The 17666-nt window shown below is 39.4% G+C and overlaps 1 protein-coding gene across 1 annotated transcript in view; it reads left to right on the top strand.

Moving 5' to 3' along the window:
• Positions 1 to 17666, top strand: part of LOC307271285 (alpha-2-macroglobulin-like) — a gene marked incomplete at both ends in the record, with an annotated part of 36330 nt that overhangs the window by 159 nt on the left and 18505 nt on the right. The window contains 19 exons of the mRNA XM_080053694.1: positions 46 to 226; positions 676 to 832; positions 1366 to 1418; positions 2916 to 2936; positions 5004 to 5179; positions 5440 to 5581; positions 7552 to 7669; positions 8588 to 8649; positions 9855 to 10022; positions 10230 to 10457; positions 13196 to 13259; positions 13398 to 13543; positions 15106 to 15255; positions 15548 to 15694; positions 15838 to 15967; positions 16060 to 16231; positions 16626 to 16851; positions 16989 to 17115; positions 17250 to 17371. Of these exons, the coding sequence (XP_079909820.1) occupies positions 46 to 226; positions 676 to 832; positions 1366 to 1418; positions 2916 to 2936; positions 5004 to 5179; positions 5440 to 5581; positions 7552 to 7669; positions 8588 to 8649; positions 9855 to 10022; positions 10230 to 10457; positions 13196 to 13259; positions 13398 to 13543; positions 15106 to 15255; positions 15548 to 15694; positions 15838 to 15967; positions 16060 to 16231; positions 16626 to 16851; positions 16989 to 17115; positions 17250 to 17371 (2590 nt within the window). The remainder of the gene's footprint in view (positions 1 to 45; positions 227 to 675; positions 833 to 1365; positions 1419 to 2915; positions 2937 to 5003; positions 5180 to 5439; positions 5582 to 7551; positions 7670 to 8587; positions 8650 to 9854; positions 10023 to 10229; positions 10458 to 13195; positions 13260 to 13397; positions 13544 to 15105; positions 15256 to 15547; positions 15695 to 15837; positions 15968 to 16059; positions 16232 to 16625; positions 16852 to 16988; positions 17116 to 17249; positions 17372 to 17666) is intronic.

Genomic DNA, 17666 nt, shown 5'->3' with positions numbered 1-17666 from the left:
CCCCATGATCTTGGAGATTCTGTGTGTATGTTTCCATGTCTGTAGGCAATACATGGTAGCCATTCCTGCCATTCTTGAAGCTGGAACTGATGCCCAATTCTGTGCGAGTCTCCTGCAGCCAAACGAGACTCTGGTCATGACGGTCACTTTGACCTCCCCAGAGAAGAATACAACCCTTCACAAGAAGACATCCAACACAGAGTTTCATACCTGTGTTAAGTTCCAGGTCAGCTTTTGATTCATTAACATTTTCTGAGAATGTGTTCATGAAAGTACAACATTCCTTATACGTTTTTATTCATGTATATTTTTTAAAGATATTTTGGGGTGTGTTTTCACCATTATTGTATAGTTTAAGCACATAATTTAAATGGGGGGAGGGAGAGATGGGGCTGACATGCAGAAAGCTGCTCGGGACATGTCAAGTATTCTACCTGTAAGCCACCTGAAGTTTAATTTTATTGAGTTTCATAACAGGAACAGTAAAGCCATATGAGTGCAAACCAAACACCCAATATAGTTGAAGCCACAATTGGGGAAAATATACAATTGCATTTGTGGTTTTAACAGATCAGGTCAAAATATTAGTATCTTGGTGAATTGTGCGTTTTTTCTGTATGGGTTTAATGGTTCTCTAAATTGTAGGCCTATCTATGAAATATCTCCATGTCACAGGTTCCTTTAGGGCAGACTAACGCGGTGCAGAAGCTCGAGGTGGAGGTACAAGGTGCCACATTTTACTCAAAGGAAGTCAGGAAAGTCATGGTCAAAGTCTATCAACCAATGACATTCGTCCAAACAGATAAACCAATGTACCTCCCAGGACAAACAGGTAACCCTGAGCTCATTATCTACGATGTGTAATATGTATTTCAACAAACAGCTACCAATGTGTATGCAGTGTGGGTTAGAAATCTCATTGCGAACAAGAACTTTCTGTAATAATATCCTATAGATGGACATTTTTCAGATTAATAAAAATAAAGAAAAATTGTGAAATCCAGTTAATTTACTGTTAAGAGGTAAATTGTCATTCAACACTAATCATTGCCTTTGTGAAACTTCAGCTTTAGCACATGTGAAATTCATGCTAATTTATCAGGTAAAATCACAAAAGCCCCCATGTACGGGGTATCATATTAGTAATGTGAAATATTCACAATATGATTAGCCAGCCTCAAACTTTGTGAGCTGTCCAAAGGTAACTGACCTATTCCTCAACATAATGTATCTCGTAAATGTTATAGTTATATTGCCATTTTTGAGTTGACTGAAGATGTCACTCAGTAGTCTGTCAGGATGTTTAACACTGCAGTAGATGAGCTGTAAGAGTTTAATGTAATAATCTCTATGCATTTCTCTCAGTGCATTTCAGAGTCATCTCATTAGACACCAAGCTGAGACCTGCCATTCAGATGGTGAGTGTGTTTGAAATGTCTTTTTTTTTAGATCTCATTTGGAAATGTCCTCCGCTGATCCTAGAGATCTGTATTGAGTTCGATCCAGCCAAAGCTGACACTAATGAATGTTCATTGAATCAGTCCCTTGATGTTTGATGGTGCAGGTTTTACATTGTGCCCTGGTGAACAGGAATCCTCTAGTGGAGCTAGAATGAACAGAATGTAGGTATTGACTTGAAGTATACTATACCTCTCTAATCAATAAGTTCACTCTCCAGGCCAATAGTACAACTAGGCCCCTTAAGGTAAACTTGCCTGAGCTGATGCTGTGTTAAATCTATGTAACCTCTAACTCTTCTCTTAACACTTCATAAGTATTTTTAAGTATTAATAAATAAGTGTATATTTGCTTGAAAATTAAAGCTTATGTTTATTTTGTGACCTCAGAATGAGCCTTTTATATCCAAATAGGAGTGGGGCGCTGAGGCCGCCATGTTGCACCGCCATGTTTCTACAGTAGCACAGAACGGACAAACCTAGCAGCCTTAGGCCTGGGACACACATCCAGCGTCTACTGCGTGTCTGTGTCTGACTTTTTTTTCCGGCGACTGTGTTAACACACTATAGCTGCCATACATCCAACCTCCGACACTAGTCGGAGGCACGTCTGCAGTGACGCTCCACTTCACCTCAGGAGGCTCGCCTATTCTTTTTGGAGAGATGCGCGTCCATCTTGAGTCTCTCTGCTTTAACTGATACAGAAATACTCCGTTGGCAGTCATATTGACTACCTACTAGCAGCTTTCACAGTATCTTCACCATTTCTTGGTTTGTCCCCTTTAAAATAAAACTTACCACAAGCAAAAATTAGGAGAAAAAAACAAGAAAAGAAAAAAGGCAATGAGGCACACGGAAAACTGTAGAAATTCAATATTAATGATATGCATCATAACATGACATGAAACAACTTCATATTAATGGGAATTATCTATGAGCACTCTGTGAAGAAAGACAGGGCTTTTAGAAGCAGCGCTGCAGCAGCAGCAGCAGATACGTCGCATGTGTGGCCGAAAACAGCCAGAGAGAAGCAGCAGTAACAGATGCAGACGCGCTCCAGAGGCACACAGGATGTGTGTCCCAGGCCTTAATTTATATACATTATAGTGGGTGTCCTGGGAAAATGCACCTGTTGGACGACCAAGGCAAGGTACTATAGAAAAAATAACTAAATACATCTTCACCTCATCCCTTGATGTTGTGGAAAGATTTGATGCAGTGCTGGATGAAGCCATCTTTAGAAAATAGCTTCTTTGCCTTGAAGGCACTGTAGCTTCTGTAATTTTTCAAAAAGGGAGGGGTTACCAAAGGAGCGTTTCAATCTGGATACTACACACGATAGGCTACCTCAACACTGATAGTAAAACAGAAGAAAAATGCAAAATGTCTAACCAACACTGGACACTCCGTGACGAGAAAAGGATAAACTAACTTGACCCTTTTCTCTCTTTTTTTCAGTACAATATCATAGAGATTGAGGTAAGTAAACATCCACACACTGTTTTTTCTTGCCTTAATTCAAAGTGTTCAACAAATCAAGAGCCTAAGCTCTCAGTGTGGTCAACGTATGAGTGTACGGCCAAACCACTGTGCCATTTATTACATAAAGTCTGATATAAATTTGATCTGACTGTTATGCCTCGTTTCCACCGAGTAGAGCGGGTCGGGTCGGAGCGGCTCAGAGCGGGACAGCTCACTTTTAAGAATCTCGGTGGTGTTTCCACCGCCGACCCTACCCTTACTGGTGGGGCGGGGTTTGTAGCCGCCGCCAGAATGTGGTTCAAACTATCGGGCTGTGGTCAAGCCAGCGGTGTCTCGTTTTTGCTTGGTCAAACCAACCGCTTCTTTATTTATTCCCTCTGTGTTGTTGTGAGCGTGTATGTAGGCCTACTACTATCTATGGCGTAAACACACAGAGACGGCTCGGTGCAACTCATAGAGACAGTGAGCGAACAGTGCTGGCTGCGGCAGCTATGTGACTAGCAGTGGGGACACAGTGTAACCAACTGATTAATTTATTGACGAGGAAAAACACCACACAATAAACAGTGCTGTGCTCACATTTTCGCCAAAACACAAGACTCTCTTCACTCTTGCCGAGATGACTACACATGGCGGAAATGATTCTTTCGACCAATCAAATGACAGCAGTGTGTAGCTTGGCCTTATCGGCACCCTTTTAGGCGGCTAGTACCCCTACGGAGGAGTACTGAGATTAGGAGCGGTTTAGAGCGGTTAGGTGCGCTTAAACCTTACCCTACCCAACTTTTGGCAAATGAAAAGCCAAACTACCCGGACCGAACCGCTCCGATCCGACCCGCTCTACTCGGTGGAAACGAGGCATTAGTCTATGTAATAACAATACATACCAGAAAGTCAAGATAAGGTAAATATAATTCCTTATTGACCTTGGAAACAAGAGATCTTAACTCAACAATGTTTTAATGGCTACATTTTCTTTATTTTTCCCTTACCCTTGTTAAATTAATTTAATGTAACTTAACATAAAAAAAAATCACTATACTTCATTGCACTAACTCCATTGTAAGAGAATGACATGTAGTCCACCTACTAGCTATTAGTAAGTGGATCTACAGTTCTGTTTATTGTTAAACTACATGCACTTAATTAAAAAGGATGTGGAGCAGATCCTGGACGAGCCCCCAAATATGTTACGTCCCACTGTGGACCAAGGAGTAACAATTAATGTCTTGTTGATTCAAGGAAAGATGTGTGACAATTGTTAATATAATGATTTGAATGTATTAATGATAGTCAGAATTGAAAGCTAAATGAACTGCTAAAACACAAACCCAACCACTACCCTAATTTTAAGGATGAAAGGAGAAACCCACGCACACCTGCTCACTCAGGGCGCATTCACACTAGGCAAATTTGCCTGTTCCGTGCTCCAGCATGATTGCCCCCCCTCCCCACTCCCCTGCTGGCCTGTGCTCACACTGCTCGTGGCCTGGACACGATTGCACCTTGCCTACGTCACCGTGCGCGTTTAGGATTTGGAGCGTAGTCTACTTGTAGGCTATACGACTGTTTGTGAATATTTTCATCCGGCCAAATTTCCATCAAATATTCCACTTCAACATTAGAGCAACGAAAATCCTTAAATGTAGCCTTGACGTAATAGGTTGCGGTGGACAGTCTCATATTTGTGCAGCACGCTGTTTATTATTAATATAACAGCCCGTCATCAGACCATACGTACCGGATGGTTTTATACACATCGATCGCTCCATCAAGTAATCCAAGTCAGAACTTTCTGCATGGGTAGAAAACCCATACATAAAAATATCTATACTTTTAGCAGTAAATTGTGTTTGTTTGTTTGTAACCGACATGCAGTATACACTGATACCACTGATATGTTTAAAAGTACTTTCAAATAACCTTCTGTCCAAAGTGTAACCTTGAATTTGTTTTAAAGTTGTTTAAAAATGACTCAACAAGAAGAAATATACCCCAAATGTATGTTTCCTGTTTTTGTCATGAATGCATATATACACCTCCCCTTTGCTCCTCTTTAAACAGGATAGTAACAGCAACAGGATTGGACAGTGGCTGAACCAAACGTCAAATGGTAAAATTCTGCAGCTTTCATACTCCTTGAACTCTGAGGCCCGTGAAGGAACCTACAGAGTCATTGTGGCGATTGGTGACGACAAACATTATCATCCATTCAAGGTGGAAAAATATGGTAAGCTATGGTTCATTTACCTTCCATTTCATTGCATGAGGCAAGAATGCTAACAAACATGTATTTCCCCAGTTCTGCCTAAATTTGAGGTAAAAATAGATGCATCTGATGAAATAAGCATTGACCAGGATGAAGTCAGAGTTGAAATATGTGCAAAGTAAGAAAAAGCCCATTCAATCATTACACTCCACATAATAATATAAAATAGGTACAGCAAATGAGTCCTTTTTAACAACACAAAAAATGTTTCTCCTATTTGCATCAAATTAGGTATACATATGGACAGCCTGTGCCAGGCAGTGTTCAAATTGAGGTGTGCCGACCTCTTGAGCGCTCCTTGTTGAGGGTCAATCCGGATCATCCAGACATGATCCAGGAGATAACTGCCCCATGCCACAAAGAGACAAAGCAGGTACAGTTGCCATAGCGACAGTCATCTCTCTGCTTAAACAATGTGTACATAGAGGTAAACCTTAATGATTAACTCTGCATATACAGTACGTATGTATACTGTACACCAGGGCTATTCAATTAGTTTTGAATGGGGGCCGGTTGGTGGAAATGATCCAAAATGAGGGGCCAGAAAAAAAGGCCTAAAATTGATGAGCATCACATCAATAGAGCTACATATATTGTAAAACACTACAACGACATAGGAGTGCATATATTGTTTTTATTTTATCAAATAGAGTTCAACAGCTTATTAAAAAAATCCCTATTTGATTAACATAGGCTGCCTGTTGTTTAAGTGTTTAACAATCTTGTCAGATCAGGAAAACACAATAGTTTAACTCTTCAACAGCCTATCAAAATACATAGTTATTGGTTTACTCAAGAGTGCAACAGTTTATCAAAATACATAGAAATAAATGTAGGCTACTCTAAGTGCAACATCTTACAGTGTTTCTCTCAGAAAATGTCTTAGTCAAGGGGTCACTGTCCAAGGTCATGGGAGGGTCATTGCTTGATTTCTTTTTAAATACAGAGGTTATTGGTCGTTTTGGAACATATATTTCCCAATTTAAAACATAACAATAAAGCAGCATTGAAAATTCATAAAATAAATCTTGTCGGCTTACACTAGCATGCTGTTTTAAAAATAACTCAATAGTTGAAATAATAAATACAATATGTTTTCCCCTTAATATGTTAAATGTCGGTTTGCTTCTGCTCGTTTAACTCTCCCGCGTACATGCCGTAGTCGCGCGCAGTGCGGTACAATCGTGCGCGCAAAGCCGCATACACAGAGCAGCTGATAGAGAAACGCTTGGAGACAAATGTGCACATTTATTTACTGCAGATCGCGGCCTTTCGTGCAGTTATGACCATGCACAAGCACACATCGCGCGTGCTAGTACATTAATTGTGCAGCACCGGGTCGGATGGTAGTCAAGGCGGGGACCAGTAAATATTCCTTCGCGGGCCGGATCCGGTCCGGGGCCCGCCTATTGAATAGCCCTGCTGTACACTTTTTATACCATGTTTTAAAATATATAGTCATCTGAGTTGGAAAAAGTACTTTGACAAATGTTAAATCACGCAAACTAGCTATTTTCGGAGCTTTCAAAAACATATTTATAACTTGCATAATTTTGAACAATTGTATTCCTCTTTCTGCATGAAAGAAAATCTGTTTTAAACAAAAACATGTTGTTTAGTTATACAGTGCTGCTTGAAAGTGTGTGAACCCCTTGAGCCGTTTGGAATTTTATTGAGTTTAACTGCAAATCACTAGATTTAATGTTTGGGTTGGCTTTTAACTGAAAAATCACTTTTCTTGCGGCGCTTGTGGATATTTTTGAAGGAAGTCCACTTCTAGGCAGATGTTCAGTCACTCTTAAAGCTCTCCATTTGTAGATGATTTGCCTCACGGTGGACCGATGGAGGTCAAACTTTTTTTTAACTGTATTTTTAGGTGTCCCCAGACAAAACTGCAACATCACAACTCTCTTCCTGAGATCCTCTGATATTTTCTTTTCTATTGAAAATATATAATATCAAATAAATAATATATAAAAGAAAATGTGGAATTGATAAACACACACCTGTTATCTAATATAAAAAATGCTGGTATTGATAAAATTAATTGATCATGGTTGAACTAGGTAAAACTAGGGGCTCACATACTTTCAAACAGAACTGTATGTCTAACAAACCGTTAAATAAAATTATATATCATGTTAAAAGTGAAAATAACAATGAAATGTATGAAAAGGTGAACGAATGTAAGAGGTGAAAAAGTGCTGTCAGCAGTTTAAAGTTTAAATGCATGTGTTGAGGAGTAATTTGGTTATGTCGTTGTATGCAATTTGGTTATAAAGTTTGATATGCTTTCCATTCACTTTTTCATTTTATTTCATCTTACTGGATTGTACTCTTTAGACGGACAAGAAAGGCTGTGCCACTTTTCACATCAAGTCGTCCACTTTCAAAAAGCTTGACAAAAAGATTCTACGAGATTCCCTGGACATCAAGGCTGATGTACTAGAAGAGGGGACAGGCAAGTCTAAATATATGTAGTAGTAGTAGTAGTAGTAGTAGTGGTAAAAATATTTATTTCGGTCCATCAAAGCACATCACATGCGATCAATAAAAAAATAAAAATAAATAAAAAAATTAAAAAATAATGGCCAAAAAGGTCTAGGCTGAAGCCGAGGCTTATTATGCCGACCCTTTTTACAATAATAGTAAGTTCATTATTAACACCTTCATTTACCATTATTAATTATATATATAAAAGAAAAATACATATACTGTATATATACTATATATATATATATATATATTTTTTTTTTAACGTTTACAAATATATAACTCTCTGCAAATACATAATAGAATATAATACAATACAACAAGATACAATATGACATAATTCAATATAACATAATATAATATAATACTATAAATATAATACACTAAAAATATAATATATATATTCATATTTTAACCTCTAAAATATATCATTTTCTACGCTTACACAACATAGCATAACATAACAGAACATAATATAATATAATAAGATACAATATAACATAATACAATCTAACATAAGATGACACAATATTATAAATATACCATAAATATGAATATAATATACTATAAACATTATTTACCATGAATACAACATAAGATAAGATAACATAATATAACACAACACATAATACAATATAATAATTCGAAAAAAAGAAAAACAACAAAAAAAACTAAAACAAAGCAAAAACAAAGTCATAATGACGCTTTATATCTTTCTATTACCTTGGTTTTGAAATTCCTTTTGAATTTTTTAATAGAGTTGCACGTTTTTAGTTCACAGTCCAATTGGATCCATAGGTTGATACCTTTAACGGAAATGCACCTACTCTTAGTGTCCGTTCTTGCCCCTGCACTTCTAAACATATGTGCGCCTCTTAATTGGTAGTGACCATCTCTAGCCCCAAACAGCTCCTGGATGCAGTGCGGAAGTGTTCTGTGATGTGCCTTGTACATTACAACTGCCGTTCTAAGGACAGCTAGATCTTCTAATTTCAAGGCGTGGAGTTTAATGAAAAGAGGATTTGTTGATGCATAATAGTTAGCATGATTTACAATTCTTATGGCTTTTTTTTGCAGTAAAAAAATTTGGTTGATGTTTGTTTTATATGCGTTACCCCATACCTCAACACAGTAAGTGATGTAAGGAAGAATGAGGGAGCAATACAATATATATAGTGAGTTCTGATTTAAAATATTTTTCATTTTATACAATATTGCAATGGTTTTTGATATTTTTGATTTTATATTATTTATCTGTGGTTTCCAGTTAAGTTTATTATCGATTATGGTTCCCAAAAAAATATTTTCATTTACACGCTCAATTTCAACATCATTAATCTTAAGTTTAGCCTGTTCATTAATTTTCTTATTGCCAAAGATGATAAATTTTGTTTTTTTTAGGTTCAAAGACAGCTTATTAATGTCAAACCACTTCTTTAGAATTGTTAATTCGTTTTCCACTGCATCCAGGAGCTGCTCAAGGTCTTTTCCAGAGCAGTGCAAACTGGTGTCATCCGCAAACAAAACACACTTTAGTAATTTCGAGACGTCACATAAATCATTAATGTACATAATAAAAAGTTTAGGACCCAGCACAGAGCCCTGTGGGACCCCATGCGTTACTTTTTGCAAGTCAGAGTCTACATTATACATATGCACATATTGGTCTCTATCATCAAGGTAACTTTTAAGCCAGTTATGAGCAATGCCTCTTACACCATATCTTTCCATTTTTTCCAAGAGTATACCATGGTCAATTGTGTCGAAAGCCTTCTTTAGGTCGATAAAAACCCCAACTGTATATTCCCTGTTGTCTATTGCAGTAGATATCCCTTCAACCCATAACCCCTCTTTAAGAGAGAGTTATTTATTTAAAAAGTTACAATGACATGAGTGTTAACAATATGTCTTACACATGATTGTAAAATGGATGCTTCTTGTACAGGTATTTCACACACACAAGCGAAGAGAATAGGGATTTCTTATGTGATTGGAAGGCTCTCCTTTTTTGACACGCCAAAAGTTTATGAGAAAGGAGCAAATGTGGAAGGAAAAGTAAGTGCACGTAATTGTCACTTTTTCAGTGGGTTTCTGTATACAGTGAAACTGAAGGACTTTGCATTCTCAGTGACTTCTCTTTGTGCTTCCAACAGGTTAAAGCAGTTCATTACAATAATACACCCATTGCTGACATGCCACTGTTCCTGTTTGAGGGTGAAAGATGGTCCTCACGTCGGCTACTGAATCTCACAACTGAAAGCAATGGCTTTGCGTCTTTTTCAATTAGCACAGCTGACCTGAAAGGGGACATCAACCTGCGTGTAAGTAAGAAGAAGCACAAACGCTATTATCTGCCAAAAAGTTTAAATCTTAAATGGTTTCTCAACATGCTTCCAATGACCAACATGCTACAATAGAGACTAGTGGCCATATTGGCTTTGATGCAAAGACTAAATTCACTCTTGTCAACTTTGCTTCTATCACATCCACTGTGAGCTCATATACAGTGTTTTTCTTCTGCATTCTAGGTTAGCAGCTTGCCAACATTGACATACGGTGCTTATAGGACTGAGTTCCTTGAGGTTGGAAATCACATGATATCTTTGGTCCAAGTTTCTTCTCCGCACACAAAAACTGCCAGCTCCCTGGTGGTGAAGAAGAAAGAGGAAGCCCTTCCCTGTGACAAACAAGAGGACATCATCATCCAATACACTGTCGTTGGAGAGGCTCAGGGCTCTGTGGATGTCATGTATCTGGTAAGTGTCATTAGTTGTCAGTAGAAGTTTTGAGGAATTCCATTGAGATTTAGGGGTGCCACCTAACACTAGCCTGGCTCCGCCCGCCTACCTACTTCCGCCCAAATGTAATTTTCCCTTCAGTCTGGGGTTGCGGTGAATTCATGTGTTCGAGCTCAGGAAAATTTCCGGCCGTCCAATCAGCGAACAGAGCGAGTGGCTGAGAACGATGACGTCGAAATCGCGCTCCAGTTTCAGTTGAATGCTGGGTTCCTTTATACTCGGAACTCGGAGATTTCCGACTTGGTAGTTCCTAGTTCCGACCTGTCTGTGTTCCAGTGCATCTGCTCGCAAAAGTATGGACGCCTACAACCTTTCTCATTCAAATAACTAAACGTTAGGCTCTAGCACGTTACCGTTGCCAGGTACCGGTAGATCCATAGACTACAATATGTAGTGAAGTCGGAAATTTCCGAGTTCCCAGTACAACTGGAACGCACCGTCAGAAGCCGGCTCTTGACATACGTCACAACCAAAAGTTATGCGATTGGTTGGCTGATCCAAAGTGGCACTGGGCAGATCCAATAGTTTTAAACTTCAACAGACACCCGCCTCCAAGTGAGAGGAGTGCTAATAGAGCAGTTGCTCATCTGACGGCTGTCAGATGAGCCGGGCAGAGAGCGTCGGAGGGATCCTCTGCCTCAAAATATGTAAACGTTTGGAAAAAATTAATTAATAATCAATTAGAGCTTACCTGAAAATAAGGGTGCTATGTTACCGTTTATTGTATATTGGATTTTAGCTCATTTGGACACTGTTTTGACCGTCTGTTTTCATTGGCGATATTATATCTACTTTCAGTTTCATTGCGAGTCGCCACGGTTTGAGAGGTCAGCTACGGCGGGCGAGTAGAATTTTTAGCATTCGAGAATGTATGTCATCACCTCCTATCGCCGTAGTCAGAGCGGGTCAGAGCCATATTCCGTCCGTTTACAACGGCGGAACTGGGTTCTTTAAATTGTGAGTAGCCTACACCAACTGCAGCAATAGCCACTGAGTTGCAAGGTGAGACCGGAGCCCTCCCTTAGACGTTGCTGTTTAAAGCCCTGTGTCAGTGACTGCTCTTGAGAAACAAGCCCAAAGTCGCTTATAAAAAGCGGACCTGGCAACGCTGACCACTGACCAGTGACCACTATAAGCGGGTGGGTTGTTGTCCAACTGCAGAAAGGATAGTATCACTACTACTGAGCAAGTCCTGGTAACTAAAGCTGAACAAGAACAAATTATGTTACCATAATTATGCAGACGACACACAAATGTACATAACCATATCACCAGGAGACTACAGTCCGATCCAAGCACTAAGTAAGTGCATTGAACAAATCAATGACTGGATGTGCCAAAACTTTCTTCAATTAAACAAAGACAAAACTGAAGTAATTGCCTTTGGTAACAGGGATGAACAATTAAAAGTCAGCGCACAGCTTAAATCTGTTATGTTAGAAAGCACACACCAAGCTAGAAATCTTGGAGTAGTCATAGATTCAGACTTGAATTTCAAAAAACACATTAAATCAATTACTAAGTCAGCCTACTACCACCTTAAAAATATATCAAGAATTAAAGGGCTACTGTCTCAGCAGGACTTAGAAAAACTTGTCCATGCATTTATTTTTAGTAGACTTGACTACTGTAATAGTGTCTTTGCAGGCCTTCCTAAAAAGTCAATCAGACAGCTTCAGCTAATTCAAAACGCTGCTGCTCGAGTCCTCACTAGGACCAAAAAAGTGGATCACATTACCCCAGTTCTTAGGTCTTTACACTGGCTTCCTGTCACTTTAAGAATTGATTTTAAAATATTGATGTTGGTCTATAAAGCCCTAAATGGTTTAGGCCCCAAATACATCGCTGACCTGCTGATCCCATACAAACCAGTCAGAGCTCTCAGATCGTCTGACACTGGGCTACTGACAGTCCCCAGAGTAAGGACTAGACAGGGAGAGTCAGCCTTCAGTTTTAATGCACCAAAGCTCTGGAATAAACTTCCAGGGGACTTGAGGTCCGCTTCAACACTCGGCTCTTTTAAATCAGGTCTGAAGACTTTACTGTTTCCGTTTTAACCTGTAATTTTAAATTTTTATTTATTTTTATTCTTTTAAAATGTTTTAATTATTTTATGTTTTATTTATATTCATGTTTCTCATTCGCTTTTTTATGTATTTTTTTTTAATGTGTGCTCTATTCTTGATGTGTTTTTGTTTTTGCATCTGTAAAGCACCTTGAATGGCCTTGTGTCCGAAATTTGCTTTATAAATAAACTTGCCTTGCCTTGCCTTGCCTTGCCTTGCCTTGCCTTGCCTTGCCTTGCCTTGCCTTGCCTTGCCTTGCCTTGCCTTGCCTTGCCTTGCCTTGCCTTGCCTTGCCTTGCCTAGCCTAGCCTAGCCTAGCCTAGCCTAGCCTAAAGCTGGTTAATTGGTCTCCTACCAGCTTTAGGAGACCAATTATTAACCAATGTTTGTTTTAGTAGAGGCAGGGATCTCAAAGACAGCTAGAGAAAGGTTGAACTTGCTTAGTGAGAAAGCCCTGAGATCTTTTCTTTTTGGCCAAGCAACCACTCATTGATGTCTTACACACTGAACTTGTACGGCAAACCCTTAATATAAACCTGAAGAGCAGACAGTGTTCTTATCTACTTTCAAAGAGAAATAAGTATTGTTACAGTTCTCATTCTTTGTGTCATTTTCTCTCAAATTCCCAAGGTCTTAACCAGAGGAACCATTGTCAAGCAAGGATCTAAACGGGTTGAAGTCCAAGATAAATCAGGTGGGAAAAGGGTGACGTCATAAAATGACCCTTGAAGTTAGCAGGGCCAGTTGCTTTTGGATCTTCAGTACATCTTGATTGATTCTGGTGGTATGTGAATGATGACTGTTGTACATAACAAGTGTGGTGTTGTCTCAGTGAATGAGGGTGAGGTGTCCTTTAAGTTGAGAGTGACTCCAGACATGGCACCAGACGTCCAGGTTGTGGCTTACGCAGTTCTCCCCAGTGACAACGTGGTCGCACACTCTGCTGACTTCTCCACCGAGAAATGCTTCAGCCACAAGGTCAGTATGACAAGAAGAATGTGACTCCCAAAGTATGAGCAAAAACAACCCTTTATTATTTTCTGAAAACCTTTTCTTAAACCTTTTCTGAAAACCTATGTTCAAAATCCTCAGTCAGATTTCTCTCCCCTTATGATGTCATAAGGGATGAGCCACACCTCCACCTGCGATAATCATATCTATAACTGGCAGTTAGATGCAAACAAGCAGTTAGACTTGGGGTCAATCAGTGCAGGCTGACATTTTTGGAAGGCAGGGCTTGAAGAGAATCTAAAATGTTTCAGACTGAGGCTTGTCGTGGAACTGAAATATCAGCTTCTAGTTAGGGTAAGAAGTTGGCAATCAAATACCAGTTGACACAATGGCTGTATCTTGATTCAGGGGTTGCGGTCTACGAAGGCTGCATTTGAAGACCGATTGCGTCATAGCGGCGCGCAAAGGTTGTTCCATTTGCAAGGCTCCTTGCAAGGCTCCTCATATGCAGCCGTGAAATGCAGCCTTCGTTTCACGGTTTTGAAGGCTGCATCAGATGTATCCTTCGCAGCCCAACATATCCCATGATTCGTTGCGTTTTTTTCAGAGATGGCATACAATAAAATAAAAAATAACAAAACAGCAACGTGTTGCTCCATCTTCTTAACTTTTATCTTCCTTTCTTTTTTTCTTGTACTTTTTTTTCTTTTCGTCTGGTAGGCAACTTCTTTTTCTTTTTTCCTCTGTTGACAAGGCTGTTTCCGTTGGCAGCTATCAGGGTTGCTAGGCAGCACAGGAGCGGCGAGTCCTCACGCAAGGTAACGGCTTGTTATGCAAACCGGAAATGCTCGTAAACGGAGACCTGCGGAGACCGTCCCGTTTAAAAACGCTCGTTCGGCCCTGGTTCGGCCTTCGAATCGGCCTTCATAGGCTATAGCCTTCATAGACCGCGAGACCGCCTCCTACCAAGGAGGCGGTCTCTGTAATGGGATACAGCCAAAGCTTGAATACAGATAAATTTGTCTTAAAATGTTTGCAAACATGAGTCGAGAGACAGTCGAGCATTGGTATTGTACAATTGACTGAAGCAAGGCAGTCTTGCTTCAGAAGATAAAGCAAAATCTATTAACGCACAAACCTCATCCTACTTAATATAGATATTATCAGGGTTAACATAGTGAGCCATAACAAACATACTTTGGCGTGATCTTAGTCTCCAGTACATACTATCTCAGATATAAAGAACCTGACTTTATCTATCATAAGACTAAGGTCAAAACATTTTGACAGTTAAATCACTTGTTGGAAGATGATGTACCATTTATAGAAATATATAAGATTCACTATTTATGGCAATATATATACTTACACACAGACCATAACAAGCTAAAAAGAGAACATTCAGCCAAACTGTAAGAAGTATACCTGAAAATGAACTGAAAATGGAGAAGAAAATGTGTGACCTTTAAATAAAAAGACCTTATCAATACTATACATATTTGTGTTGAGTTGAAAAGATCATTGGTTGTCATCTTATACTACTGCTCTTCGATCCAGATAGAACAGTGTGTGTTTTCTGTATGTGTCAGGTGTCTCTGGAGTTTTCTCCATCCTCAGCTGTCCCAGGAGAGCAAACCACCCTGCAGGTGAAGGCCCAGCCAGACTCCCTGTGTGGTGTGAGCGCTGTCGACCAGAGTGTCCTCATCAAGGAGCCAGGGAAGACTCTGGAGGCAGAAAAGGTAAATGCTGGAGTAAACCATAAATAGATGTATAAATCATTGACATGCCCCTTGAATAATATGTTGCACTGTTAACATCACCCAGAGGCTACAGGTTAAATCTTCTAAACTATATCCTAGTGTCATGGTTTATTTTATTTTTTGTTAGCTTTATCTACAAAGTAACCAACTCAGCTATACTGCAGTAAAATGGCCACGTTTTAGGACAAAAGTGTGAACCCCAATAACGATCTATTTGTCAGCTTTTCCCAAACCATTTTTGTTTTGTTGAACCACACATTTTTCTTTTTAGATATTTGACTTGTTGCCTGTCCGAAAGTCATCCAATATTCCACACGAGGTTCAAGACTCTGAAGAATGCTTGCATGTGAGACCAAGAAGATACGTTTTGCCATACCCCAGGGATGGCAACAAAGACGACGCTCATAAAGTGTTCCAGGTATGTCCTGCACAATCATTTGTATTCAATATAAAGAATATATGATCTTTATTTTTATTTTATTTTATATAGTTAAATCCTTTAATGATATAATATGTATAATATATGATACTTCTCAGCCTTTATGTTGTTGAATGATCTAGAATGTAGGACTGAAGATGGCAACAAACCTGGTTATTCGAGTTCCGTCATGCCTCAATTACAAAGGAAGAGAATACCACCATGGTCGCCGCCATGGTGACTATGATATTTTTCTTTGCTCAAGTGTCAAGTGTAGCTGCTGCATATTTACAGTACCAGCATTAAGCAAGCTGTGTATGTACTCTGTCAAGATAAATATTGAATTATGAATATTTTCTTTTCAGGTTTACATTATAGAATGCACAGTGCAAGATTAGGAGGTGTACCTGGTCCTTCTGGTGCTGCTGGTAGTGGTAGTGGAGGTGCTGGAGGGGGTGGTAGGGCTGGACCTGCGCCGATAGAGACAGTTCGCGCTTTCTTCCCTGAGACTTGGATATGGGACCTGGTGGAAGTAGGGTGAGCTTTCGCCGGCATTGGTTTTGATGGTCATGAAATAGGGGAAAATTTGTTATTGAGTGGTTTTTTGACATTTTTGAATTTGAGTGAAACTAAGCCACGTTTCATAAAGATTTTGAATTGCAAAAAAAGATGTTTGGGGCTAATGTGAATCATGTTCAAGGATATGCTATTTATTTTGCATAAGAAATCTCAGGAACATGAAAAATATTAGAGCTTTAAAAAAATCTCAAGATTCAACATTTTATCAAGAAATTTGAAGTTACAGTAACTATACTGCAGTAAATCGTACACTTCAATCACCTGCTCACATTGTTATACTTTGACTAATGTTGAGTTGTTTTAATACATTTTCCAGTCCACTGAATGTGTCTGTGTGTATCTGCTGATTCAGAGGTTCTGGAACCAAGGATGTGTCCCTCACAGTCCCAGACACCATCACCACCTGGGAGACAGAGGCTTTCTGTCTGTCTCCGCTGGGTTTTGGCTTGGCTCCTCGTAAAGAGATCAACGTCTTCCAGCCATTCTTCCTCGAGCTCAGCCTGCCCTACTCCATCATCCGAGGGGAGCACTTTGAACTGAAGGCAACTGTCTTCAACTACCTGTCCAGCTGTATCATGGTAATGAAAGCTTTTTACACAACTTGGATTCTAATGCCAGCATCCTACCATGCTAATAATGGCAATGCTAACAAGCTGATACATGTTCATATTTAGAGTGTATTAAAACAACATATTTTGTTGTCTCTCTTTAATAGGTCACTGTGACTCCAGCCTCCTCTGTAGATTTCACTCTGACCCCCATCTCTGGTAACGAGTACACATCCTGTTTGTGTGGCAGTGAGCGCAAGACTCTCAGCTGGACCATGGCCCCCTCAGCCTTAGGTGAGGCTCAAACTTTTATCTGAACTGATGTATAATGTTAAAGGGTGACAAAGGCTGTTTCCATTTCCACAGCACAACCTTTGTATTCTTTTTCATCCTCTAATTAAGATTTAATACCTGTTGACCTGTTTTAGGGGTTGTGAATGTGTCTGTGACTGCTGAGGCTGTGGCGTCCCACACTTCATGTGACAATGAGATTGTTAGCGTGCCAGAGAGAGGTCGTATTGATGTGGTCACACGCTCTCTCATAGTAAAGGTTGGTATGTTATAAACACAATGTGTGCTTGCATGAAGACATGCATAAGGATATATGTTTATGTGCAATGTACTGATATCGCTCACTTGCATCATCTAATTTAAGGTAGACTTTCCATTTTTATTTTATTTTATAAACACATGCTGATGTTGTGTTTTTATGCTGAGGTTTTTGTTACTTGGTAAACAAAAATGTAAAACTCTGCTGAATGATTTCTGATCGAGGAAACAATAAAAACCATAATTAAAAAAAAAGAATATCAAAAACAAAAACCCAAAGACGGGGGCGCCCTTAG

This window comes from Ammodytes marinus (assembly GCF_949987685.1).
Source record: "Ammodytes marinus genome assembly, chromosome: 3".
NCBI classification, from domain to species: Eukaryota; Metazoa; Chordata; class Actinopteri; order Uranoscopiformes; family Ammodytidae; genus Ammodytes; species Ammodytes marinus.
The sequence above is the reverse complement of the archived record's forward strand: the minus strand, read 5'-3'. Positions and strand labels throughout refer to the sequence as shown.